Here is a 27,341-nt window from a genome sequence, read left to right on the forward strand (position 1 = left end):
TCTAAAAGATTTTCACAAAACTCAGTATCTGTGAGCAATGTATTATTTAATCTCCATATAGGTCTATTTCCATTCTGATCTATTATTTTAATTTCAATCCACACTCCGGCATGATCAGATAGTATAATTGGATCAATGACAGCCTGTGTGACTTGATGTACTAATTGATTAGAAACAAAAATGTAATCTATTCTAGAAAAAGAATTATGAACCTGTGAGCAAAACGAAAATTCCCGACCATCAAAATGAAGAATACGCCAAATATCTTTTAAATCACAAGATTGTACCAAATTATCAAGGCCTAATGATTTTATAAATCTTCTCGGACTTTTATCCATCAGTGGATCCATAACAGCATTGAAATCCCCTGCTACTACTAGATTTGAAGTAGCAAGTGGAAGAATTAATTGTTGCAGAGTTTTAAAAAATTCATTCTGGTTCGAATTAGGGGCATATATATTGAAGAGTGTCATGGTGGTATTTCCCATGTCCATTTCCACATATATCCATCTTCCAAGAGGATCAGCTGCCTTAAATTTAAATGAAGCAGAACATTTTTTATTTATTAATATAGCAACACCAGCTTTTTTTCCTATTGCTGAAGAAAAGTAACATTGTTTGACCCAATCACCTTTTAGCTTTATAGATTCGTTATTTGAAAGATGGGTCTCTTGTATGCAGCATATATCAGCGTTCTGTCTTTTTAAAAATAATAATGCTTTTTTTCTTTTAATCGGGTGATTGAGACCATTAACGTTTAAAGATATTATCTTAAGACCCATTATGCATTAATATAATTTGTAATGTAACATCCCAATCTTCAATATATTTTTTAATCTTTTTTTTCCCACATATAAGATAAAATAAAGAATTACCTATTGTACACAGACCCTTGAAATTTAATACCCCCCTATTTCCTCCCTCCCCACCCCAATACATATACGAATACTTGGAAACGCAAAATTAGATCAGGTTTAACATCACTCCTTACAAGCTATAAAATACTTTAATATCACAAGCTCCATAGTAATAATATAAATACTACTATTAAAATTCAACAATTTATATATCTTTGTTTTCTTATTTATATGAATACTTTTATTTATTTATCCAAATTTTGTTATGTTCAGCTAAATTAAATATATATAAGATATTTTGAATTTATAAAAAGGATAAGATTATTAGAATACTTTAAGCAAACATTTTATCTTTTATAACTTCAATCATTCATCTCATTCATTATAATTTCTATTCTATGAGATACATTCATCTAAAATTAAAAGGTAAAAATTGTGAAAAAAAAAAAAAAAATTTAAAATCTATCATAACCCATTCTCTTACTCATTCTTATTCCTATTTTAATAGATCAATTGAAAACTTTAATGATTCCTATCCATAAACCTTTTTCTCTATATCCGGTAAAGAACTGTATCTTATAGAGAATGGATTCAGCTTATATCTGAATCATAAAACATATTCTTACTATGAAGTTATTATTATTTTCTTTGTAAATACAGTTTATTTCATTCTATATTTTATATCTAATATTAAATATATTTTCATTCCGTATAGTTCCGTTGGTATGAATGCCTTTTTTTTTTTTCTTCAAGTTTCCTCTTCTTCCTCCGTAGACGTGATGACGTGACAACAACCTTTTTTTTTTTTTTTTCCATTTCCGGTGTAGTTCATTGGTTGAATAGAGATTTCCTGTAAATGCATGCTTCTTCGTGTTTTTGTTCGGCAGTGTCATAGCAACCATCATACCTCGGGTATTTCTGTGTCTCTGAGGGACTATATGGCAGGGAGACATTCACCTCGCAATCCTCTCAGTCTATTTGAAATCCGACTCAATCCTCCAACTCCCTGAGTCGTGCAGCGACACACAGCATGAAATCAACATTACATTACATATACAATTTGCTGAGCGAGAGTATAAGGCATACAGATTGGAAGAAATTTCCAAGTGGGCCTGTTAGGAGAAGGCCGTGCAATTCAAAAAGTACAGCGAAAATTACGATATGATAATAATAACAGTTTATATATGTCACAGAACCAAGAGTTCTATGCGGACTTAAGAGGGAGAGAGGAAAAGGGTAAGAGGTCAGAAGGACCGTTATTGAGGAGAGAGAGAAGAGCAGATCAGTACATGCAGGTCAGGTCAGTACATGCAGATCTTGAATTAAAATTTAGAAAATTCAGAACATCCCTTTGGAGGGAGGGAGGGAGGATGAAACATGGGTTGAAAAGTCGCTCTGTAGGGAAGGGAAGATGGTTTGATGGGTGATGTCTGGAACTTACTGCCAAAAGCAGTGGCGTAGCGACGGTGAGATGCACCTGGGGTGGTGGCACCCCTTCCCCTGCCCTCTTCTCTGTCCCCCAGTCATTCCCTGCCTCCCTGCTCCCCTTCCCTACCCCGTACCTCTTTTAACTTCCCTGGCACGAGCAGCATCACCAACTCACTGCCCGCGCCAGCTCTCCATCTGACATCACTTCCTAGGTGCAGGCCCCGGAAGTGACATCAGAGGGAGAGCTGATGCTGGTGCAAGCAGCAGGTTGGAGTTATTGCTCGTGCCGGTGAAGAACTAGAGGTATGGTGGGGGGGGGGGGGGGGAAGTGACAGCATGCACAAGGTGTGGGAGGGAGCGGGGGGTGGAGAGGAGGAGGGGTGCCAGTGCCCTTACCACGACGATGCCTGGGCCGGACTGCCCCCCGCTTACTATGCCACTAGCCAAAGAACAAATTGTAGAATACAGGCTGATGGCAGGGTCAATTCTGGAGCATTGGGTGCCCCCTTCCAACCAGACAGACGGTGCAAGTAAGAGGCTGAAGGATGAGTAGGAGTCCAGATTTCAAAGGACTTAGGAATCCCTGTAGTATCCCTTGTTCCATGGCATTCTAGGTGTCTGTTTGCCCTAAGGAAGGGAAAGCAAAGAGAGTGGTTACAATCAAAACGGCTTACATATTATGTACAGATACTTATTTTGTTCCTGGGGCAATGGAGGGTTAATCGACTTGCCTAGTGCCACAAGGAGCTGCGGTGGGAACTGAACCCAGTTCCCCAGGTTCTCTGACCACTGTACTAACCATTAGGCCAGGCCTGCACAACTACGGACCTCGAGGGCCGAATCCAGTTGGGTTTTTGGGATTTCCTCAGTGAATTTGCATGAGATCTATTTGCCTGCACTGCTTCCATTGTATGCATATTGATCTCATGCATATACATTTGGGAAATCCTGAAAACCTGGCCTGGCGAGGGCCAAAGTTGTGCATGCCTGCATTAGGCTATTCCTTAATACCTACCCTAAAGCCACTTCTGCTAGCTGCTGACAACCATTTGACTTAACTTCAATTTGCAGTTAATTTGCTTTCCTGATCTAATATTTATAGCTTTGTTAGTATTAATTAGTTTTCAGGTTCTATAATAACTATCGATCTCTCATGATCTGGGCATAGTGCGTAATATAAATATTAAGTTAAACCAAACTCTTTCACTCTTACCATGCTTTGTTTTCTAAAATGCTTACATCTTTTTCAATTTACATTGCATTTTCCTTCTTTGCATTTGTTTGTTTACAGCTTTTATAACCCAGTAAAAAAAAAAAAAAAAGGAAATACAGTGGTTGCTATATTAGAGATCCTTTTATTAAGGTGCGCTAACTGATTTAGCGCGCACTAAATGCTAAGGCCCAAAGGAATATAATGGATGTCTTGGCATTTAGCGCACTAAATCGGTTTAGCGCACCTTAATAAAAGGACCCCTAATATTAGCAACCACTGTATTTCTTTCTTGTACTGGGTTATAAAAGCTGTAAACAAGCAAATGTATTATTGAACTGGTAGTGCTGATTTTAACAGGTGGACTCAGGGCCTACAAATATGGCTATAATGCAACTGCTGGTTCATGCCCAGAATATTCAGCGCCATGTTGTATACAGCTATCTGCACCAAAGATCTGGCTATAATGCAACCTCTGGGACTTATCCAGGTACTAGCAATGCTTGGACTGATAAGAAGATAACAGCCTTTTTACGGTCCGAGTTTTATCTGGATAGTTATCCACAGCGGCGTGGCAAGGGTGAGAAGCACCCAGAGCAGTGGCACCTCCATCCTCTTCTCTGTCCCTCCCCCTGCCCCTTTCCTGCTTCCCCCCTTGCCACACGCATGCCCCATCCCTTCCCGTATCTCATTAACTTCCCTGGGGATGTAAGTTCAAAATCAGAAATGTTTCTACTAGAACAATTTAAATAGGCAAGTCTGAATGTGGGATGTGGGATATTTCAATAAGAACTTTTTAGAGTCCTATAGTACTATAAGGTATACTATGAGATTCAGTGACAGATACTTGCTTGCCTCCAATTTCCATCCTTTAGGCTTACTGTAAGAGATATCAACTGAGGTGTTTTCTGGGGATTCTTTAATTCTGGGTTTGTCCTCCTATCAATGTCCCTCATCAAATCCATTTCTCCCATATAAGACTCTGGTGAGACTGCCTTTAGAATATTACGTACAATTCTGGAGACCACACTATCAAAAAAATGTAAACAGAATGAAGTCAGTCCAGAGGAACGCTATTAAAATGGTCAGTGGTCTATGTCATAAGGCATAAGGATATAGAAACATAGAAACATGATAAAGGCCAAATGGCCCATCTAGTCTGCCCATCCACAGTAACCACTATTTCTTTCTCTTTCTGAGAGATCCCACGTGCCTATCCCAGGTTCTCTTGAATTCAGATACAATCTCTGTTTGCACCACCTCTTCCGGGAGACTGTTCCATGCATCTACCACCCTTTCCGTAAAAAAGTATTTCCTCAGATTATTCCGAAGCCTATCACCTCTTAACTTCAGCCTATGCCCTCTCATTGCAGAGTTTTCTTTCAAATAAAAGAGACTCAACTCATGCACATTTATATTATGTAGGTATTTAAACGACTCTATCATATCTCCCCTCTCCCGCCTTTCCTCCAAAGTATACAGATTGAGATCTTTAAATCTGTCCCCATACGCCTTATCACGAAGACCACACCATTTTAGTAGCCTTCCTCTAGACCAACTCCATCCTTTTTATATCGTTTTGAAGGTAACTGTACACAATATTCTAAATGAGGTCTCACTAGAGTCTTATTCAGAGGCATCAATACCTCCTTTTTCCTACTGGCCATACCTCTCCCTATACAACCTAGCATCCTTCTATCTTTCGCCATCACTTTTTCAACCTGTTTGGCCACTTTAAAATCATCACATACAATCGCACCCAGAAAATAGTTCTTCATATGCTCATCATCGTAGCCATTATTGTCATTGGATCAATAACATTTTTTTAATTTTTTGCTTTTAACTTGTGTCTTTATAATACTTTAACAAGTTCACTCATCTGCTTTGAACTGTTGTGAGGAACACCTCTCCCGACATGACCATGCTTCAATTACACTTCTTGAGGGTCAAGGCTCCTCCAGCGTTACTTTATTATTTAATTCTTTCACGGGATTTATTTGCCACACTCAATAGTGCTCTTCAATGTCATAAAGGCAAATAGGATTGTAGTCTGAGAGAATTGTGAAAAATTCCTCCTATATGATAGCCTATGAAATATATAGTCTATTGATAAGGCATAAGGGGACAGCCTTAAAAATCTCAATAGATTTTATATATATATATATATATATATAATAGATTATATTTTTATTTCATCACATAAGGTGCAGCAAGTGACTAAGGCTTCCATTGATCCCATTATCATTTCGGATCATGCGGGAGTATGGATAGATTTACAATTAGATCAATTAGAAAATAGAAGACCTCTTTGGAGATTTGATAATGCATTGCTTGTGGATGAAAAATTTTTGGAAAATTTTAAAACACAAATTAGTGATTTCTTTCAAATTAATTTAGTGGAAGATACATCTATTGAAAATGTATGGGACGCTTTTAAAGCGACTATGAGAGGTCATATTATATCATATTCGGCTTTTGTTAGGAAACAGATTAAAAAACAGTATATAGAGTTAGAAAAAGAAATTAAAATACTAGAAACTAAATTGGTAAGCAAATGGGAACATGATGTATTACAAGCTCTTTTGAAAGCAAAAGGTAAATATAACGAATTAGCTTCAAAAATGATAAGAAGAGACTTGTTTTCCAAACAGACAATGTATTATGGAAATTCTAATAAGGCGGGAAGATTATTGGTAAATTATCTTAAAGCAAAAAAAGAAGAACTAACATTAATGGGATAAAAGATGATAATGGTATAATAACCAATCAAACGGATATAATTTTAAAGCAATTTCTAAAATTTTATAAGGACCTGTATTCTTCCGAGCCTTATTTGGAGAGGCAAAAAGATGGTAAAAATTTTTTAGATTTAATTATTGGACCTAAGGTTCCTGATCATATAAAACGAAGTTTAGATGAACCTATATCATTAAAAGAATTAGAAACAGCGTTGAGATCTCTTAGAGTTGGATCCGCTCCAGGTGGTGATGGTTATACAGTAGAATTTTATAAAACATTTCAAAATGTCCTTTCCCCATATTTACTAAATTTATATCAGACACAACTTATAAAAGGTGATATTAAAGGTACTATGGCTGAATCAATAGTAATTGTTTTGCCTAAGCCAAATAAAGATCCTACTTTGGTTTCAGACTACAGGCCTATATCTTTAATAAATGTGGATAATAAACTTTTGGCGAAAATTTTGGCTTTGAGATTAGCCAAAGCTCTCCCACATATTATAGACACGCATCAGACGGGTTTCGTTGCTAAAAGACATTCCTCTAATAACTCTAGATTATTGTTTCATATGTTAAATTTATCAAAAAAAATGGATGAACCGGCTTTTACAGTTTCCTTGGATGCAGAAAAAGCGTTTGATAGGGTAGAATGGAATTTTATGTATCAGGTTTTAGAATGGTTTGGTATAGGTTCTGGATTTATACAAATGGTAAAAACATTGTATAGCTTCCCGATTGCAAGATTAAATATTAATAATATGATATCTGATGGTTTTCAATTGCAGAGGGGAGTTAGACAAGGTTGTCCTTTATCTCCTTTGTTATTTGATGTTGTATTAGAACCCTTATTGTTAGCAATACAGCAAGCAAGGGGGATACAGGGTATTCCATATTCTGATATGGAATATAAAATTTCGGCTTATGCGGATGATATTTTACTTTATTTGAGGAATCCAGAGTCTACCTTATCTTGTCTATTGGAATTAATTGATATGTTTGGCAAATTTTCAGGTTATAAAATTAATTGGAGTAAGTCTGAACTTATACCTTTAAATGTTCATTGTGTAAAAGGATTATTTGACGCTTTTCCGTCAAGGTACAAGGTACAAGCGGAATAAAAATCACTAATGTAATGTAATGTAATGTAAGAAGGATTTAAATATCTTGGCATTCAAGTTAAAAATACAATTGAAGATACAGTAAAAGAAAATGAAAAATTTGTATTGAAAAGAGTTACAGAGTTATGTGAGCAATGGAATCCGTTACATCTTTCTTGGTGGGGGAGAGTTCAAACTATTAAAATGATGATCTCGCCTGTAGTTTGCTACCAAATGAGTATGATACCTATTTATTTTCAGGGGTCCTTTTATAAAAAGCTTAATAGCATTTTAACGAAATTTCTTTGGCTTGGTAAATAGCTTTGGTATCTTTGCAAAAATCAATTAAGGAGGGAGGGGTAAATTTTCCAAATTTTTATAGGTACCATCAAGCCTATATTTTACGTCAGGGTATGTATTGGATCCTCCCAGAACTGATAGATAATGCACCGGATTGGTTATATTTGGAATGGCGCCTTATGTTTCCCCTAAATTTAGTTCATCTTCCAAGTATCAACATGCCTAGAAGATACAGAGAAAATAAGATATTAATGAATACAGTGGTGCCTCACACAACGAACTTAATTGGTTCCAGGAGCAAGTTTGTTATGTGAAACGTTCGTTATGTGAAACGCGTTTTCCCATAGGAATACATGTAAAAAAAAATAATTCGTTCTGCAGCATAAAATATGCTAAGATGACATAAAAAAGATAAATTTTTTGTTATTATTTTTATTTAGATACATCTAAAAACATACATCTCCCTGTCCTTTTACTTCCACTATCTTCCTATCCCATCTCTATTCCCTTTTGTCCCTCTCCCCATGATCAATCATCTCACCACCTCTCTCTGCCCTCACCCTCAGGGTTCAAGATTGCTTCCACTCTTTTTCCTGTTGTTCTCTCTGCCTGTCACCCTATGATTTAGCATCCCTTCTGCCCTTGTCCAATATTTCCCCTTCTCTCCCTCCCTCTCATCCCCTGCTCCAACATGTGCTTTCAGCGGCCTTCTCCCCCCTTAAGCGTCTTTTCTTCTCCACTCCACCTTTCCTCCCTCCCTGCCTCCACCTTTGTGGCGCTTTTGCACCCGACCGACAACAGAACAGGCCCGGTCGGACAAATCTCCCTGTCCTGTAGCCGCGAATCTAAATTACCTTCTTACAGCAGCTGGATTATTGAAGCTGCTGTAAGAGGTAATTTAGATTCGCGGCTACAGGGCAGGGAGGTTTGTCGGCCGGGCCTGTTGTCGGTCGATCGGGGGACCTGACCAGCTGTGCACATTCTTCGGGGCGGACCGCCCCTCCCCCCTCTTTCGTTCGCCATTGCCTTCTTCCTACCTGCCCTGCCGCAGCCGCACACAGCCGAACGGAAGTCTTCCTGATGTCAGCGCTGACGTCGGAGGAAGGGAGGGCTTTGCTTAAGCCCTCCCTCCGACGTCAGCGCTGACATCGGGAAGATTTCCGTTCGGCTGTGTGCTGCGACAGGGCAGGTAAGGAGAAGGAGACTACCCTCGCGGCTTGACCAACCCCGCTGCGATCCAACCCCGCAGGAACCCCGGACTTCGTTGTGTGAAATGAAGTCCGTTGTACGAATCAAGACATAAAGTTCGTTGTGCGCAGCGTTCGCTGTGCGAGGCGTTCGCTGTGCGAGGCACCACTGTACTTGGAAAACGTTGAGGTTTATTAGTAAATTAACACCTGTCCCAATAAACAAGTCAACTAATCAGTCTTTATGGATAAACTCCAAGATTAAAATTGGCGGAGCTCAAATCCTTTGGAAGGAATGGATTATTGCAGGCTTTAGATCTCTGAATGATGTTATTTCGGAAGGTAAACTGCTGGAATTTTCACAATTGCAACATAGATTTGGTCTTAGTAAAAAACAAAGTTTTAAATGGTTGCAATTGAAGCAGGCCATTCAGGTTGGGTTCCCTGAATGGAAAACATTGAATAATCAATATAGTTTAGAGTTCTTATGCTTCCAAGCAGACTTCCTAGGGCATCAAGCCGCATTGTGGTATAAATTAATATCTGGATATTTGAATAAAAAACCAAAAAATGGTCTAAGAGACATTTGGAGCATTGAGATTAAGCATCAAATTACTGCATCTCAATGGCCACTAATTTGGTCTTGGAGAATGAGATGTACAGTGTCAGCATCTATGAGACAAACTTGGTTCTTTTTATTACATAGAGCTTTTTGGACCCCTACACGTTTGCAAAAATTAGATAGTTCTAAGTCCAATAAATGCTGGCACTGTAATCTGGAACCTGGGACGTTGGATCATTTACTATATCATTGTCCCTACATTAAAAGTTTTTGGAATGCAATTTGGCCACAAATTAATAAATTGATGGAAAATCATGTAGCAATATCATATGATACAGTGTTATTTGGAATGATGATGAGAAAAAAAAGTCAAATTCACCAGAAAATAACAAGCTTTTACTAGTCATGACAGGGGTTGCCATTCAGCATATAACCAATAACTGGAAGAATCATAGTAACCTTAATTATACATTTTGGTGGAATACAATTTGTCATATATTCAAAATGGAAAGAGTAATAGCAATACAAAGAGGGACATATCCTAAATTTATAAAAATATGGGGGCCATTGACAAAGTATTGTACTGAATGAATAATAGGATTTATCTTCTTCTTTTCTTCTTTTTCTTGTCTTCTTTATGGCACACATGGAGGGGGGTAGTGAAAATAATTTTACATAACATGTTATAATATGGTATACAATATGTATAAGGTGATTGGAAAGTACTTGAAGGGTGGGGGGTGGGAGAGGGGATAAAAAAAATTTGTTCAGAATATTATGTAATAGATATAAAAGTGATATTGTGTATTCATTAGTTGTAACTCAATATTTTGTACACTTCATGTAAAATATGAAAATGAATAAAGAATTATAAAAAAAAAAAAAAAAATCTCAATATGTATACTTTGGAGAAAAGGCAGGAGAAGGGAGATATGATAGAGACATTTAAATACCCACGTGGCATAAATACACACGAGACGAGTCTCTTTCAACTGAAAGGAAACTCCAGAGTGAGAAGGCATAAATTGAAGTTAAGAGATGATAGGCTCAGGAGTATTCTAAGGAAATACTATTTTACAGAAAGGGTGGAAGATGTGTGGCATTGCCTCCTAATAAAAGTGGTGGAGGCAAAGACTGTGTCTGAATTCAAGAAAGCATGGGACAGGCACGTGGGATCTTTTGGGGAGAGAAGGTGATAGTGGATGGGCAGACTGGAAGGGCCATTTGGCTTTTATCTGCTGTCATGTTTCTATGTTTCTCCACAGGGTGAAGCAACGAGTCCTTTCACAGGCGGGCACTGAGGAGTCCAAGCAGAACCTGACCTGGTTCGAGTTCCTCTCAGACGAGTGAGTGAGCATACCTGCTGCCAACTTGATGTCTGATCTGGGTCAGGCTGCCAGCTCATCTGGATGATCCCAGAGGAGCTGATCCAGGATCTGATCTTGCACCATTGCATGGACAGAGAAGCAGATCCTATTCATCCCTGGGAAATCAGAACAATTTCTCTGTATTCAGCTGCTTCTCTGGGGTCACTTGGGGTGAGCTGGCAATGCCATCTCTAGGGCAATATGAAGGGTGGGTACACCATGTTAGGGAGCTGATAGTAGGAGAGGAAATCAAAGAATAATGAGAACAGAAACCTTAAGGTTGATAACGAGTACAATGTTGTTAGTTTGCAACATTTTTGAATTGTTGGTTTGGAGAATCATTTTGAAAAGAGAAAGACGCCCCAAAAATAGCATAAATGGGCAGATAGATATTTTTCTTGCCATCCCCTTCCAATTTTCTATTTCTGAAGTCTATTTTCTAGATGAATATCTATGATTTTGAGCAGTAGGATGTCTAAGTCACAATGGTGTGCGTTAGTGATGTGGTGTGAGTGGGACTAGGGTGGGCTTATGACTTGGACATTTTTCTGCCATATTCAAACATGAGTTGTCAAGTGGTAAAGACAGTGCAAGTATGTTTTGCACAGATACGTTTATTGTATCGCTTAAAACCAGTGCTGTCACCAGTTGACTTTCGTGCTGTTGTACAAGCAATGATTCTGTCGCGGCTGGACTACTGCAATGTCTTGTACCTAGGAATAACCAAACCAGGTGCTGGGCATTGCAGGTGATCCAGAACGCCGCGGCTAGATTGATAACCAAAATATGAGCATATTACCCTGTATCTCTGACAACTGCATTGGCTACCAGTTGTATTTAGAATCCAATATAAAGCAATTATGTTATGTCACCAATTTCTATATACTGAATAAGTAATGTGTACAGCAGTTATACTATCACTTGTGTTCTCCACAAACAGTACTTCATAACATGTTCATTTATAATTTTTACTTATTCATTGGTCTTCAGAAGTGCCAGTATTAGCCAATTGGTCTGAGTGGCCAAATACTATGTGGCACTAGACTCCTCATCAGACCGTTATGTTTTATATAAAGTGCTTTAGTACATTAGTGCTTCTATACTTCAGTGCTTGAATACATAAATAAACACTTAATCTTTCAACTTATCTTTTTTTCTGCATTTTCTGAGTTTTCCCTTTGTCAGTAGCTATCGGGAAGGGACCTGTCATTCCGATATGTTTCGCCCGAAGGCTGTATCAAGAAAAAGTCCCCTGCAATAAAATGCATTCATTAAACTCAGTATAAGATATCAATTTAATTAAAAGACCTTTCTGCTATTGCAAACATCTCTAAAAGCATCTTTAAGGAAAGGGGTTCTTCCCAACCAGCAAGTCCTTTAGTAGTTGCATAGTTACCCCTTCTGCTTTCGCTCCACACCATCCCGATCATTGGTAATTTTGTGACAAAGATAGCCGCGGCATTTTTTTGCTCCTCTTTTTAACCTCAAAAAATGGCGCGGCTATCTTTGTCACAAAATTACCAATGATCGGGATGGTGTGGAGCTAAAGCAGAAGGGGAAACTATGCAACTACTAAAGGACTTGCTGGTCGATGTTTTGTGAAGTTGAGTAGATATACAGATGGGAACATACATGTTCGATGATGGTTCCCAGCAGTCACTCACACGGTTACAGCGTTTTGCTAATGACCTGGGTGGAGGAGCACTGAGCACATTGTAAAAGTGTCTTTCACTTAACAAAGGTTGTGGATATAGAGCATTAAGAAAGCATAAGAAAAAATATTTAACAAAATAGTAAAAATAATAAAAAGCATTACAGCATTATATTTTTGTTGCATATAGTGTGAATGCTGTATAGTACAAATAAAGATCCCAAGCAAAATAACACTTAGGGCTTCTTTTACTAAGGTGCATTAGGGCCTTAACGCGTGGAATAGCACGCGCGCTAGACCTTAACGCCAGCATTGAGCTGGGGTTATTCTAGAAGTGTACTGTGTAGTTTAGCACGCGGTAATTTTGTGCGTGCGCTAAAAATGCTAGCGCACCTTAGTAAAAGGAGCCCTTAGATCAGGGGTGTCCAACCTATGGCACTGTGAAGGATTTTGTGTGGCCCCGGTCGAGGGCGATGCAGTGTTTTCCTCCGCTACCCTTGGGTGTTTACCATCTTGCCAGCTCCCTCCTCTGTCTTGCTGCAGCGTTTGCGCATTTGTGCGGCCCTCAGAAACATTTTTTTCGGCCAATGCGGCCCAGGGAAGCCAAAAGGTTGGACACCCCTGCCTTAGATCTTTAGCAAGGTGCCCACTTTGGCGCTTTGGCTTGCTGGTAAAAGACCCTCCCAGGTTTGTCTTTAGGAGTGATTTGTTCTTGATCTTTGCTATCGTGATCGTTAGCGAGGTGCCCACGTTATTTGTCCTCATTGTATGTTGAAGGCATTTCCCCAAGTCCATCTCTAAGAACTGCTCGCTCTTGGCTTGTTTCAGAATGGAAGGCAATGAGAAGATCTACAAAGCTGAAAAAGGAACAAAAGTGAAGAGGACGTTAAGCTCGCTGAAGAGCCGAGTGACGGGATCCTGGCAGAAAGATAAGGTGAGAGGCCACATGGGGGATACTAGATGTGAGGAGATGTATTCTGCCACCATCAGAGGTTAATGTCAGACCACAAAACAGGCCGTGCACAGCAGCATTAAATAGTACATTTTTCCAACCACGGGAGCTGTCATCAAACAGAATATCAGAAAGTTTGGGCCACCCAAAAAAGAGCAAGAACTTTAACCTTATCAATTAGAATGAGCTATTCAGGCATACAGCTAGTTAGTAACATATCCTACTGTGTTAGCACTCGCTAAGACAGTTGCACACCTTAGCCTACTTCAAAGATCACCTAAGGGTAACCAGCTTTTAGGGGATATCTTGTTCCAAATGAATACACTGGCAGGTATCTATCTATCTATAATACTGTATTTAGATAGATATCACAGGAAACTATTATATTTTGAGACTTTTTATGTCTGCTGCTGGCTGTATTCCTATATATCAGGGATCTCAAAGTCCCTTCTTGAGGGCCGCAATCCAGTCGGGTTTTTAAGATTTCCTCAATGAATATGCATTGAAAGCAGTGCATGCACATAGATCTCATGCATATTCATTGGGGAAATCCTGAAAACCCGACTGGATTGCGGCCCTCAAGGAGGGACTTTGAGACCCCTGCTATATATGCAATGTTCAGCTATGTCCAGGCACTGGCACTGATTATCCAGTTATAGACTGGCTGCTAAAACTTATGTGATTACGGGCAATATTCAGCCCTTAACCGCATAAAATGAACTGCATAAGACTGGGCCACATAAAAAGCAATCCTATTTATATATGGTTACCTTATGTGATTAAGGGCTGAATATTGGTACTTAAACACATACAAGTGCTAACTCCTCCCCTGGAATCAGGGCTGGATTAACCAATAGGCCAAGTAGGCACCTGCCTAGGGCCTGAAGTTGCCAGGGGGGCCCGATGAAACAGAGGACTCGGTTTGTTTGTTTTTTTCCCTTGGCAACGCGGGCCCCCCCGAGAAAGATCGGCAGCGCTGCCCCCCCCCCCCCGGGAGATCGACAACACCACCCTCCCCCGGCATCGCCATCAACCAACCTGAATAAGTGATGTCGGAGGTGGGTGGACTGGCAAGTGCAAAGAGTTGCTGAAGAAAACAGATAAATGGGGGCGGGACATGGGCGAGGTAGGGGAGGGGCATGGGCAGGGTAGGGACAGGGCCAGGGGGGCCCAGTGTACTTGTGTGCCTAGGGGCCCTCGAAGAATTAATCCTGCCCTGCCTGGAATGCCTACAGCCTAGCCGGTTTGGGCTCAGGCACTAACTGTGGATAATTCAGCACCACTAACCTGTTAAATGCTGCTGAATATTCAGTTAGTTATGGATAAGTGACTTAAATGGCCTGGAGCCCTCTGAACTGTTTAAATCACTTTGAATATCAGGCATTATATATTTCTGTTTTCTTAACTTGGTAACAAATTTACTCAAAAAACTGATTTTCTTATGGATAGGAAGAGTTTTCAGGGCTTGCTGAAGAAAGCCAGGGCTACAATTTGTAATATTCTGGGGGTAGGTTTCAGACCATGTGTGCTGTTTACCCACAGATTTGGCACCAATTTGCAAGGTGTACTTTTCCTTTGAACCTTACTGGAGTTACAAGGCACTGGCTTTTTGTGTGGGTAGAACTTTGCATATGTAGAGATTTGAGAATGCATTCCACTCACATATTTATTCGCCCACCCTCGCCCTAAATACACACTCCTGAAAGCAATTAAAAGTGTGGAGGTCATGGTAGAACATGCAGACTGCAGCCTTGAAGGAGGGCACATTCAATCAGCTTAGTAATTCTAAGAGAACTAATACAACATTAACAATCGGTCTAATTAATACAAGATCTGTCAAAAGTAAACATCATCTTATAAAAGACACTATTCTAGCACAGAAACTCCATATCCTTTGCATAATAGAAACTTGGCTCACAGAAGGAGAGGAAGCCTATCTAACTTATTGTTGTCCCCCAAATTACAACTATATTTATAATCACCGCCATAATCGTAAAGGCGGTGGTTTAGCCATCATTTTTCAAAAAGGTCTGTTAGAATTACGCGACCAATCTGTAGATAATGTCCCCATTGAATTTTTACACGTAAAAATAAATTCTTACTTCAAACCTGACCTTTTACTACTTTACGCCCCTCCACCTATAGGACAAAACACTATTTTCACCTTGCAAAACTTAATACTTGATTATTGTACTGCTTCTACCCATCCTCTGATCTTGGGTGACTTTAATATACATTTTGAAGACCAAACAAATTCAATTACAAATGATATGCTTACCTTTTTTAACTCTATTAACTTATCCACAACTATTCACCAACCCACTCATATCGCCAAACACACTCTGGATATGATATTAATACCTAAATGCTCAATCCCTAATTATACTAAACCTCTAATTCACCCAATTCCATAGTCTGATCATTATCTTATATCATGTAATTTTATAAATCATCAAACTATTCCGGACCTATTAGCCAACTCTCGCAAAACAATACCATTTAGAGATTTCTCTAAAATTGAATTGAAAGACGTAACAACCATCTTTAACTCTATTAGTACAAAATTTTATTCTTCTTCTTTTGATGAACAATTATGAATTTGGGAATCTACACTAAAAAATCTCATTTATACCAAAGCTCCACTAATTTCCAGAACCTCCACATTCCGTAAAATATTACATCCCTGGTATACAGGAGAACTTACACTCTTAAAACAACAGCAGAGATCATTGGAAAGAAAATGGAGAAAAGATAAATCCATTAGTAATTTACAACATTACAAAGATCACGCATCTTTTTACAAATATAAAATCAATCAAGCCAAGAAAAATTATTATAATAAAAAAAATCATTGAAGCAAAAAACCCATCTGCCTTATACTCTTTAGTGAAATCCGTTTCCCCTTTATCTAAAAATAATACTGCTCAAAAATGTTCTATTTCTCCTCAAGACATCGCGGATCATCTTTCCACCAAACTAGATCTCGTTCGAAATACTTTTCAGCCAAGTGCCCCCTTCAAACCTTCAGATAATGATAGTTCTATATATATTCCGACATCCAAATGTTCAAAATTTAAAATCCCAACAATTAATGATATCGAATTTAGTCTAAGTAAAATTAACCTAAAGGGTACTCGTGAAGAAACAATACCACCCTACTATCTTAAAAAATTATTTTCATGTTTGGGTCCTTTCATCCTATCTTTAATCCAAAACAGTTTATCTACAGCCTCTCTTCCCCAGGAATGGAAAAAATCCATAACCTTTCCGATTTTGAAAGATCATAAAGTCTCTCCAGAAGTAGTCTCCAATTATCGTCCCATTGCAAACATTCCTTTTATGGCTAAACTTACGGAGAGAATAGTCTTTGAACAACTCACAGATTTCATTGAAACAACTAATGTTCTTCACCCACACCAAACCGGATTTTGTAAATATCACAGTACTGAATACACTATGATAGGCTTGATCAACAACATCCACTACTTTCTAGATCACCATAAATCGGTAATTTTAATTTCCTTAGACTTAACAGCAGCATTCGATACTATAGACCATGATCTATTATTATATCGTCTAGATTCAATTGGAATTAAAGACCAAGTTTTAGTTTGGTTTTCATCCTTTCTTACAAACCGCTCTTCCGTCATTAGCTTTAACGATCTCACTTCTAAAAGTTATACCTCAAATTTCGGTATTCCGCAAGGTTCTATTCTATCTCCTCTTCTTTTCAATATATTCCTCTCTCCTCTTCTAAACCTAACTCAGTCTTTAGATTTTACAGCCTTTGCATATGCTGATGATATACAACTTATTCATCCATTAGATCCAGAAAGCTTGGACGATATTACAGGTATCAATAAAAAACTGCTTTCAATACAAGATTGGCTTTCAACAAACAAATTGGCTTTAAATCTTACAAAAACAAAAACAATGCTCTTTACCTGGAAAAGAGACATAAAACTAATTTCTCCAATTTCCATTAATAATACGATATTAGAACTGGTGACTACTATAAAAATTTTAGGCATTTGGATAGACGACAAACTTACTTATCATGATCATATCAGTAATACTGTTAAAACATGTTTTTATAAATTATGGCTAATCCGTTCACTTTCCAAGTTTCTACAACCCAAATCCACTAATATTCTCATTCATTCTTTAATAATTTCTAAACTAGACTACTGTAATTCCCTTTTTATTAACATCACACAAAAAGAAAAAAAAAGGCTGCAATTGATTCAGAATACTGCCGTTAAATTAATTTATAATGCTAAAAAGTACGACCACGTCACTCCCCTGCTAATCAAATCTCATTGGCTCCCAATAAGTCATCGCATTACGTTTAAATTATTACTCTTAGTTTTTAAAACCATAAATTTTAGTGAGCCACAATTTGTCAATAGATGGTTGATCCCCTATAATACTACTCGACCGCTCCGCTCTTCCTCTTCTAACCTCCTTTCAGTCCCCTCACTGAAGGTTATTGGTACTAGGCGTAATGACATGTTCTCCATTATGGCCCCTCAATCTTGGAATCTCTTACCTCAATACATCAGAGATTTAAAAGATCTTACCGTATTCAAAAAAACTCTAAAAACATTTTTTTTTAAAGATGCCTATGATTCTTAAGATTATATCTCTTTCTCATCTTTCCGGCATGTTTCTATCTCCCTTCCACTTGTTTCTCCCATTGTTGTAATTCTTTTGTCCCTTTTCAAACATTGTAATTTCTCCCCTATCTATCCTCACGTTTCTTGTATGTTTTTGTCCTAAACTAATATTTTCTTATCATGTATGTTAATTTTTTTTTTTTTAAAGTATAACAAAAGTTAATTTATATATTGCCACCCATGTTTTAATTATATGTTTAATTGTATTGTACATCGCCTAGTAATTTAAAATAGGCGATTCATTAAGTATAAATAAACTTGAAACTTGATTAAATGCGGGCAAAGCACTTTTTACACACAGAAATCACCTTGAAATTGGCCTTGCAATCAACCATGGTTGCCTCACTCTTTAGTGAATAACAGCAGGAATATTTAAATATGTGACAATTTCAGATCTGAATGCATTTCCATCCAACCTGACAGACTTCACAGATGATATTTTTTGAGATCTTCCTTTATCATAACCATTTTTGCAATGAGTGAAATTCTGTAAACCGAATAATTTGGTTTAGGGTTGGAACATTTCAATCTTTTCAAATTTGGTGACCTGAACAGATTAGTTTGGTACTGAAAGAGCATGAGTTTTGAGAATCCAGTAGAGATATCAAGCAGTGATCAGGTATTCATAAAATACACTGGCTTTTGTGAAATACTTCTGAGCTCTTTATGGATTTGAAAAAGATAAAATTTGCCACAAACTTAGTTTTTCATGTAGATGAAAACACTCGTCAGCCTGTCCCTAGTACCATATTCCTTATCTTGATACTCATGACGCTCTGCTGTTCCCAACTCACTGCTGATGACGTTAGGGATACTAAGAGCACCTACAACCAACCTGTGATTATGTGACTGAAAGAAGAGCTGGTGAAAAGTGATGAGATAATTGAGAGAGTCTGTGAGTTAGTGGCTGCAGAAGAGAGGAGACTGGGTTGCCAAATGGCAAAAAATTTCCAGCCAAACTCATGGCAAAAAGTAGCCCAAAAATAGCCCAACTTATGCTCGGAGTAGCCCAAAAAGTAGCTCAATCAATTGCAGCTGGAAACACCTCTAATTTATCTAACAAATGCTTCATACACATACAAAATGTTTATTTATACACTGCATATATCCCAATATTGTACAAAAGACCATTACCCAAATACAAAACATTCAAGAAAAAAAAAATAAATAAAAGCAAGCACTTAATGTAAAAGTCCTTCCCAAAATTAAAAGCGCTTCAAACTTCTGGACATAACGAGACCAAAACAGCAGCAGATTTATTTTACCAGTGTTAAGTTTCAACTTGAACGTAGTAGCCCACCACTCCATCTTCAGAAAATAGTGGTCCAAAAGCCCAGCAGATGCAGGGTGATTCTCTTCAAAAGCCAAGTGCAACAGGAAAAACTAGCCTAAAAATCCACCACCCACCAAAGCCCTTTATTTTCCGCCGTGGGGCTTAAAAACTAGCCCAACTGGCAACACTGCTGGGAGAGCTGTTCTAATGGTTGAACATAGCCAGAAAGAACAAAGGTAGTTAGGCTTTAGGAGTGCTCTTCTATTGGCCAGATGCTGTGGGAGAGAGCTGGCAATTAGGAGAGCTCTTCTATTGGTCAGAAGCTGTGGGAGGGAGCACAAGTAGCAAGAAGAGCTATTCTATTGGCCAGATGCTGTGGGAGAGAGCACAGGCCATTAGGAAAGCTCTTCTATTGGTCAGAGGTCAAAGAAGAAAGCACAAGTAGCTGGGAGAGCTTCTCTATTAGTCAGATGCTGTGGGAAGGCAGGAGAGCTGTTCTATTGGCTGATCCTAGCCCTGTTTTTCATAACATCAGCAAGAAGGGAAAAACAGCTCATCAAAACTGAATCCAGAATGTTTTTATTTGTTCTGCTAAACCTCAAACTCATTAAGTCACAGTTTCAAAACATTTTGTCAGAATAACTCCTGCCGTCTTAAATGGCAAGAACTACAGGAGTGTAAGATAAACCATTTCAGAGAGAGCTCTTTAATTTGTGTTCATAAGACTAAGTCTGTCTTTCGTCTGTTTCTTTCCTTCTTTTCCCTCCCCCTTCAGGGTAAGAACAAAGAGCCACAAAGAGAAAAAGAACCGAGAGAGAGCTGGGACTCTGCACATGGCCACAAGCTGGTGCCAGGAACTTTTTCAAGCAACACCCAGTGCACACTCTGCGGCAAACCCCTGCTGAGTAAGAATGGGCTGCAGTGCCTGTGTGAGTACCCCTACCTGCCCATCACCAGACCATCACCCCTCCCCCCAGCATGCCCTCCTCACTCTACGTCCCAGCCCTTATCATTTCAATGTACCCTCTAAGCTACACAGAAGCTCTCTCCTGGTGTTTCTGTTGGCAGAGGTGGTTCTCCATTACGATATCATATTTACAAACGCAAAGGTTTGGCAGGTCTCTTGGGAGTCCTGCAGAATTTGGCCTGCCCCTTGAAAATGAAAACACGACATTAAAGAATCACCTGGGCAGCAGATTCCTGCGTAGTTTGGAGGGAATGTTGTCCCCTTCAGCTTCAGGCTCCAGTGCACCCTGCCTGAACCTATTCCGCACGGCTTCACAAAGCTTTCCGTGGCAAACACTACTTTTTTAAAGGTTTGTAGATATGGTCCCTACAATTAAAAGGTTTTTCAGTAACATTCTCGTACAGAATACAGTGACAAACAGAATGAACTAGAATGTACGAACAATGAAGAGCCTTGTCCTTACCTAGTGCCACAATACATAGCTAAGTCTATTAGCGAAAAGCAGGGTATAAATCTGTATGGAACAATAAGATTCAAGGCTAAGCTTCTGTAACTGACCTGTATTTTCTGGGCCATCTATGTTCAGTAAGTGCACAATGAAAGCAGGATGTTTTTGTCTCCCCCCTTAGCTTACTGCATAAGAAGCTGTTCATTCTCAAGGCTGGATGGGAGGGAGGTAAAGCTATTGCAATTTTACTAGGTCTCCCCCTCAAAGTTATTGTAGTGTTTTGCATAGAATTCTCCTATTCTGACACTTATAATTCCTTCCTGTCTTTTCCTTTCTCAGGTTCCAGCCTCCTCAGTTCCCTCTCTCAGTCCAACTGCAGTTCTGCCTCCCTCTAAATCCCTCCTCTCTCTCACTTTCACTCTGAATTCCCTCCTTGGCCCCCATAGTCCAGCATCTATCTCTCCCCCTCTCTCCACAGGCTAAGAATCTCTCTTTGTCCCTTCCCATTCCCTTTCTGGTCTTGCTCACTCTCTCTCTTTCTGTCTACCATCCCCCCACCCCGTTCCCACTTGCAGGTCTAGCATTCATTTCCCATCACTCCACCTTCCACCTCTCTCGTATCCTGAATTCCTTCCCTACTCCCAATGGTCTAGTATATCTCTCTCTCTCTCTCTAGTCAAACATCTCTTCCTTCGCACCCCCCCTTTCTGGCCTGGGTTTCCTTCTCATCCCCTTTCCCCTCTACTTATGAATCTAACATCTATGCACCCTCCCCCGCCACTTGCAGTCCAGGATCCATGTCCCATCCTCTCCCTCCCTACTTGCAGTCCAGGATCCATGTCCTCTTCTCTCCCCCTCCATTGCAGTTCAGGATCCGTGTTCCTTCTTCTCCCTCCCTACTTGAAGTCCAGGATCCATATCCCCTCCTCTCCCTCTCTCCTTGCAGTCCAGGACCCATGTCCCCTACTCTCCCTCTCTCCTTGCAGTCCAGGATCCATGTCCCCTCCGCTCCCTCCCTACTTGCAGTCTAGGATCCATGTCCTCCCCCCCTTGCAGTATTCTGTAAGTTATTCTCATAATGGTGGTCCTGTCCATGCTTCTTTCCTATGAATGCTCCCTTGGATTTATGCAGTAAGGGCCATATTCTACATATGGTGCCCTAAAAATCAGCGCCGTCTAGAATGGTGCTTAGTGTGATTCTACAAAAGGTATATGCACCTTACAGAATCATGCCGAGCACCAGTGCATGTCATAACTTTTAGGCACACCCATTTAGGCCAAGAAATGCCCATGATCTGCCCTTCCCCTCCCCCAGCCATGCCACCTTTTCAGATTCATGCACTAGAACAGCACTTTATAGAATGGTGCATGGTCTTTGTCATAAGGCATATAGGGAAAGACTTAAAGATCTCAATCTGTATACTTTGGAGGAAAGGCAGTAAAGGGGAGATATTTATTTTTATTTTATTTATTTATTTATTTAATTATTTATATACCACTTATATCCTACCTTTGTTGTCTGGTGACTTCATTTTTCTGTGCTTTTAACTATGTTTCCAGGGCCTTCTTGTCCTTTGACTGTTTTTCTCTCTGTCTTCCTTGCATCCATCTTTGGCATTAACTTAACATTCAATTTTTCCATTTTTCTGCTTTCTTCTCAAAATCTACTTTTCCATGTCTTATCTTCCCTTCCTATCTCTCTCACCTTTTCTCCCTATTTCCACGGTCTGACATCTCTCTCCTTCCTTTCTCACCCTCCCTCCTTCCCTCCTTTCCCCTGGTCTGGCATGTGTCTCCTTCCCTTCCCCCATGCCCTAGCATCTCCCTCCCTTCCCCCATGCCTTGGCATCTTTCCCACTCCCTCCATGCCCTGGCATCACTCCCTCCCCCTCTATGGTCTGGTATCTCCTTTCCTTTTTTCCTTTCCCTCCCTCGGATTTGGCATCTCTCGTTCCTCTCCTCTCCCTTGTCTTCCTTCTCCCTCCTTCCCTCTCCCCAATTGGGTGCAGCAGCAACATTTCCCTCCCCCTTTCCCCGTGCAGCACCAGCATTTCTCTTTCTCTTCCCCCTCCCCCATGCAGCAGCAGCAGTATTTCTCTTTCTCTACCCCTTGTGCAGCAGCAGCATTTCTCTTCTTCCAACTTCCTTCCCTGGACACGATGATCGAGAGTTGGCTCCCTTGCTGCGGTCTTTTTTTCTATTCAAAGTTGCGGGGTGGCGGCTCCTCGTGCAATGCACGCCTGTGTCAGAAGCCTTCTCTCTGACATTGTGATGTCAGACAGGTTTCCGACGTAGGCGCAGATCACGCGAGGAGCTGCCACCCACAGCTTTGAATGGAAAAAAACATTGCAGCAAGGGAACCGACTTTCTATCTTCGCATCCAGAACGCGGACCGCAGAATAGTACCGGGGGGCTACTCGTGGGCTGTGACTTTGAGACCGCTGTTTTATACACACTGCTTTGAGTCACACCCTGAAAGGCAATATATTAAGAACCTAATGAATCAATAATAATAAAATGTTAAGCGCGCATGCGAACTCGAAAGTCGTGTTCCCTGTTCCATCGCGACGGCACGAGTGCGCATGCACGCTTAACGTCACAGTCTCCTTTTTTTCAAGCCGCTGCTAGCGCCGCGCCGGAGCTGGACCCCCCCGTTGACCCTCAGTCTCCTTTTTTTCAAGCCGCTGCTAGCGACGCGTCGGAGCTGGACCCCCGTTGACCCTCCCACCGCTACAAGGCTGACAAACCCGGCAGGAGCAGCAGCGTCGCAGGCACACTAAACGCTGCTTCGGGTCTTCTACTGGCCTAATTTCCTCTGCCGCGTCCCTGATGACATCAGGGACGCGGCAGAGGAAATTAAGCCAGTAGAAGACCCGAAGCAGCGTTTAGTGTGCCTGCGACGCTGCTGCTCCTGCCGGGTTTGTCAGCCCTGTAGCGGTGGGAGGGTCAATGGGGGTTTTGGTTGTGCCGGGGTGGCGGCGGCGGCGGGGGGGGGAGTCAGGCAGGTGGAAGGGGAATGGGAGGGAGGCAGGCAGGCTGCCATCGGAGGAGGGGTGGGGGGGGTTCAATGGAAGGCAGACAGGATGGCATGGGGGGGGTTCCATGAAAAAATGCTGCTCAAGGGGATGGGAGGCAAGCAAGCAGGCAGCAGGCATGGAGGGGGATTTCAGTGGAAGGGGAATGGGAAGCAGGTAGGCTGGCATCGGAAGGGGGGTGGGGGGTTCAATGGAAGGCAGACAACCAGGATGGCATCGGGGGGGGGTTTCCATGGAAACATGCTGCTCAGGGGAATGGGAGGCAGACTGGTATGGGGGGTTCGGTGGAAGGGGGATGGGAGGCAGGCAGGCTGGCATTGGAGGGGGGTGGGGGGTTCAATGGAAGGCAGGCACGCAGGATGGCATCGGGGGGGGATTTCCATGGAAATATGCTGCTCAGGGGGATGGGAGGCAGGCAGGCTGGCATGGGGGGTTTCAATGGAAGGGTTATGGGAGGCAACGGAGGGGGTGGGGGGTTTTCAATGGAAGGCAGGCTGGCATCGGAGGGGGGGGGAGGAAGGAGGCACTGGGGGCACTAAGGACATAGAAAGGGGTACTATGGACATAGGAAGGAGGCACAGGGAGATTCACAGACAGAAAAAATGACAGACAGGCAGCATGCAAGGAGAGAGAGACAAAGAAAAAAAATACCCAGACAGACAGACATCTACTCTAGCACCTGTTAATGTAACGGGCTTAAAGACTAGTATAACCATAAACACATATAAATGAGATGGTGGGTCTCAGCTTGGGTCCCACTTTTGCTGGTGCTAACTAGTCTCAGCAGGATAATGGACTGGTCCTAGATTCGATTTATCTGCTCACCCCTAGAAGTGATCTCCCTGAAGCCAGACTCAGGAATAATGGCAGGACAGTGTACACAAATGAAAAGGAAGAGAGAGAAGGGAGTTTGCTGTGCTGTTTGCCTGTGCTAATATATACAGGTTCTGTGGTAGGGTAGTATGTGACTGTGGGGCTCATAATCAAAATGGAAAGACCTAAAAGACAGGTCATCCAAGTGTTGATAATCTAAACAGCTTATTAGACTTATCGAGGGACATTTTAGGTCTCTAAATGCCGTTGTGCACCCAGAGCTAAAAGGGGCATTTTTGAAGGAGTGGTGAGGGCGTGATTTGGGCAGGATGTGGACCGCCCTAGACTTAGTTGTACTGCAGGGATAACTGAAAGTTTTACGAGGCTGCCTGGACGGAACTTAGACGTTGTGACTTAGGCAATTTAAAACCAGGTCTAAGCGCCCAGAAGGTATCCAAAGTGACCAAATAACCACCGCAGTCATAAAGTACAGACTAGAGAGTTGCGCGGGGACAGAAATCCCACCCATTCCCGCCCGTCCCCACCAGGATCCTCTCCGTCCCCACCCGTCCCTGCCAGGATCCTCTCCGTCCCCACCTGTCCCTGCCAGGATCCTCTTCGTCCCCACTCGTCCCCGTCAGGATCCTCTCTGTCCCCACCCATCCCCGCAAGGAATTACCTCCATCCCCACCCGTCCCCATAAAAAGCAGCAATTACTTCTGACAAGATCATCAATTTCACAGTTTCTTTTGTGTTTGCGCTGCTGTTTTCCTTGTGGAATCTCTTTGGTGGAACCCTCTTTTTGTTTTCTGTTCAGGTAATTAACTTATAAACCCCCTCTTTTATTAAGGCTGACATGTCCATTATATTATATGGTCGACCCCTGCTTCCAAAGCCTTCCATCCCCGTGGGAGTCCCATTGGCTAAATGGGGGTCCCCGTGGGAGTCCCGTGGGCCAGAGGAGGGTCCCCGTGGGAGTCCGGTGGGTTAGGGGGAGAATCCTGCGATCCCCGTTCACGTACAGACCTAGTACAGACCCCCACACACTCCCCCAGCAATCACTGACCCCTTCATATCACCATAAAAATCAGAATAAAAACGTACATACCTGTCTCCGGAACATCAGTACCTGCTATAGGAAAGCCTAGTAGAGCTGCACAGAGGTCTCTTAAGTAGCCTGGGATGTGGGCTAGTGAACCATAGAGAGGAGCACCCAGGCCCATAAGCTACTTTAACCACTACATTCATGGTAGAAAATGTGAGCTCACCAAAACTCCACAAAACTCTACTTTACTGCCATATAGGTGGCACCTGCAGCCATAAGGGCTATTCAGGTTGTAGACAGGTGGGAGTTCTGGTGAGATGTTTATGTGGCCCCCGTTTTTGTTAAGTTCACAGCAGTGCCCTGTAAGGTGCCTCACTGCTCTGTTGCCATTTCTGGGTGGCCAGTCCATCACATTGCTGGCCCTTTCCACGTCCAAAAGGTCTTTTTCTGACCATTTAGGACTTGGACGAATATTTGAACGAGAATATAATATAAAGATAGATGTAGACAATCAAATGCCTGGACGAACAGATGGACGATTTCCGAAAAACTGTATACTTTAGACGTATTTTTTGAGAATGGACATTTGTGCCCTGCCGACTTTGGGCGACTAGCGCCCTACGTCCAAATTGGACTTAGATGTATGTTTTGATTTTGCCCCTCTATGTGTATGGATAGCTTGCCTCGCCACTGCCTATGTGCTATACCTGTTATGTAATAGGACAGAATGTGTGTTTATGGGTGGATGATGGAGAGATAGCGAGAGAGAGAGAAACAAGAATTTGCTCTGCTGTTGTCTGCTCTACTATACTATACCTGTTCTGTGGTAGGCAGTAGCATAGCGAGGGTAGGAGGTGCCCCCTCCACTCCTTCTGCACTCCCCCTGCTCCTTCCCCGCCCCCCAGTCCACACTCGTGCCCTCCCTTCTCCCCCACACCTTTTTAAATCTTCGCCAGTGCGAGCAGCTTCCCTAGCAACTAGCTTGTGCTAGTGTTGGCTTTCCCTCTGATGTCACTTCCTGGCCCTGCGACCCAGACGTGATTTCAGAGGGGAGCTGGGCCATTGCAAAGAACAGGCAGGAGAATTTGCTCATGCTGGTGAAGATTTAAATAGGTATGGGGAGTGGGGGGGGGGGGAAGGGAGGGCATGAGTGTGGCGTGTGGGAGTGGGCAGAGAGGTGCTGGAGCCTAGGGCGGTCCATCCCACCACCTCCCTCTTACTATGCCACTGGTGAGAAGATTGTGTATGTGTGTGTGTCTGTCTGTTTATATATATGGATAGCTTGTCCTGCAACAGTCTTTACTGTACCTGTTGTGTAACAGGGCAGAATGTAAGTTCATGGGTAAGAAGAGAGAGAGAGAGAGGAGTTTTTCTACTGTTGCCTGTGCTGTGGATATATGGATGGCTTCAGTGCCTTGAGTCTGGCACGTTTCACAAGGATTAGAAAACCAAAATGACTATTGATCTGTCTTGTCAGAGGAAGGAATTTGAGTTTGTGCTCTTGAATATTAATGTTCTGGCTTGCAGTTGTTCCTTGCTAAAAGCTGCCCAGCTTCGCCTCTTAATTCTACTAATAAAAGCATCAGTTTTAGAAAGGAAGGCTCCACCGGTGCTAAGAAATGTAGATAAAGCTGTCTCTACAAAGGATTATTTTTAAAGGTGGGGGTACCATTTCCACAAGTGATGTCCGTCTCTAGAGCAAGGCCTCCTGCCTTTAAACTGGCTATAAAGA

The 27,341-nt window shown here is 41.5% G+C and overlaps 1 protein-coding gene across 1 annotated transcript in view; it reads left to right on the top strand.

Annotated features, from left to right (window-relative positions):
- ARHGEF18 (Rho/Rac guanine nucleotide exchange factor 18) overlaps window positions 1-27,341 on the top strand; it is a 250,998-nt gene that overhangs the window by 36,142 nt on the left and 187,515 nt on the right. The window contains exons 6-8 of the mRNA XM_033956918.1: window positions 10,648-10,728; window positions 13,229-13,334; window positions 20,077-20,230. Of these exons, the coding sequence (XP_033812809.1) occupies window positions 10,648-10,728; window positions 13,229-13,334; window positions 20,077-20,230 (341 nt within the window). The remainder of the gene's footprint in view (window positions 1-10,647; window positions 10,729-13,228; window positions 13,335-20,076; window positions 20,231-27,341) is intronic.

This window comes from Geotrypetes seraphini, chromosome 8, assembly GCF_902459505.1.
Source record: "Geotrypetes seraphini chromosome 8, aGeoSer1.1, whole genome shotgun sequence".
Classification (NCBI taxonomy): domain Eukaryota; kingdom Metazoa; phylum Chordata; class Amphibia; order Gymnophiona; family Dermophiidae; genus Geotrypetes; species Geotrypetes seraphini.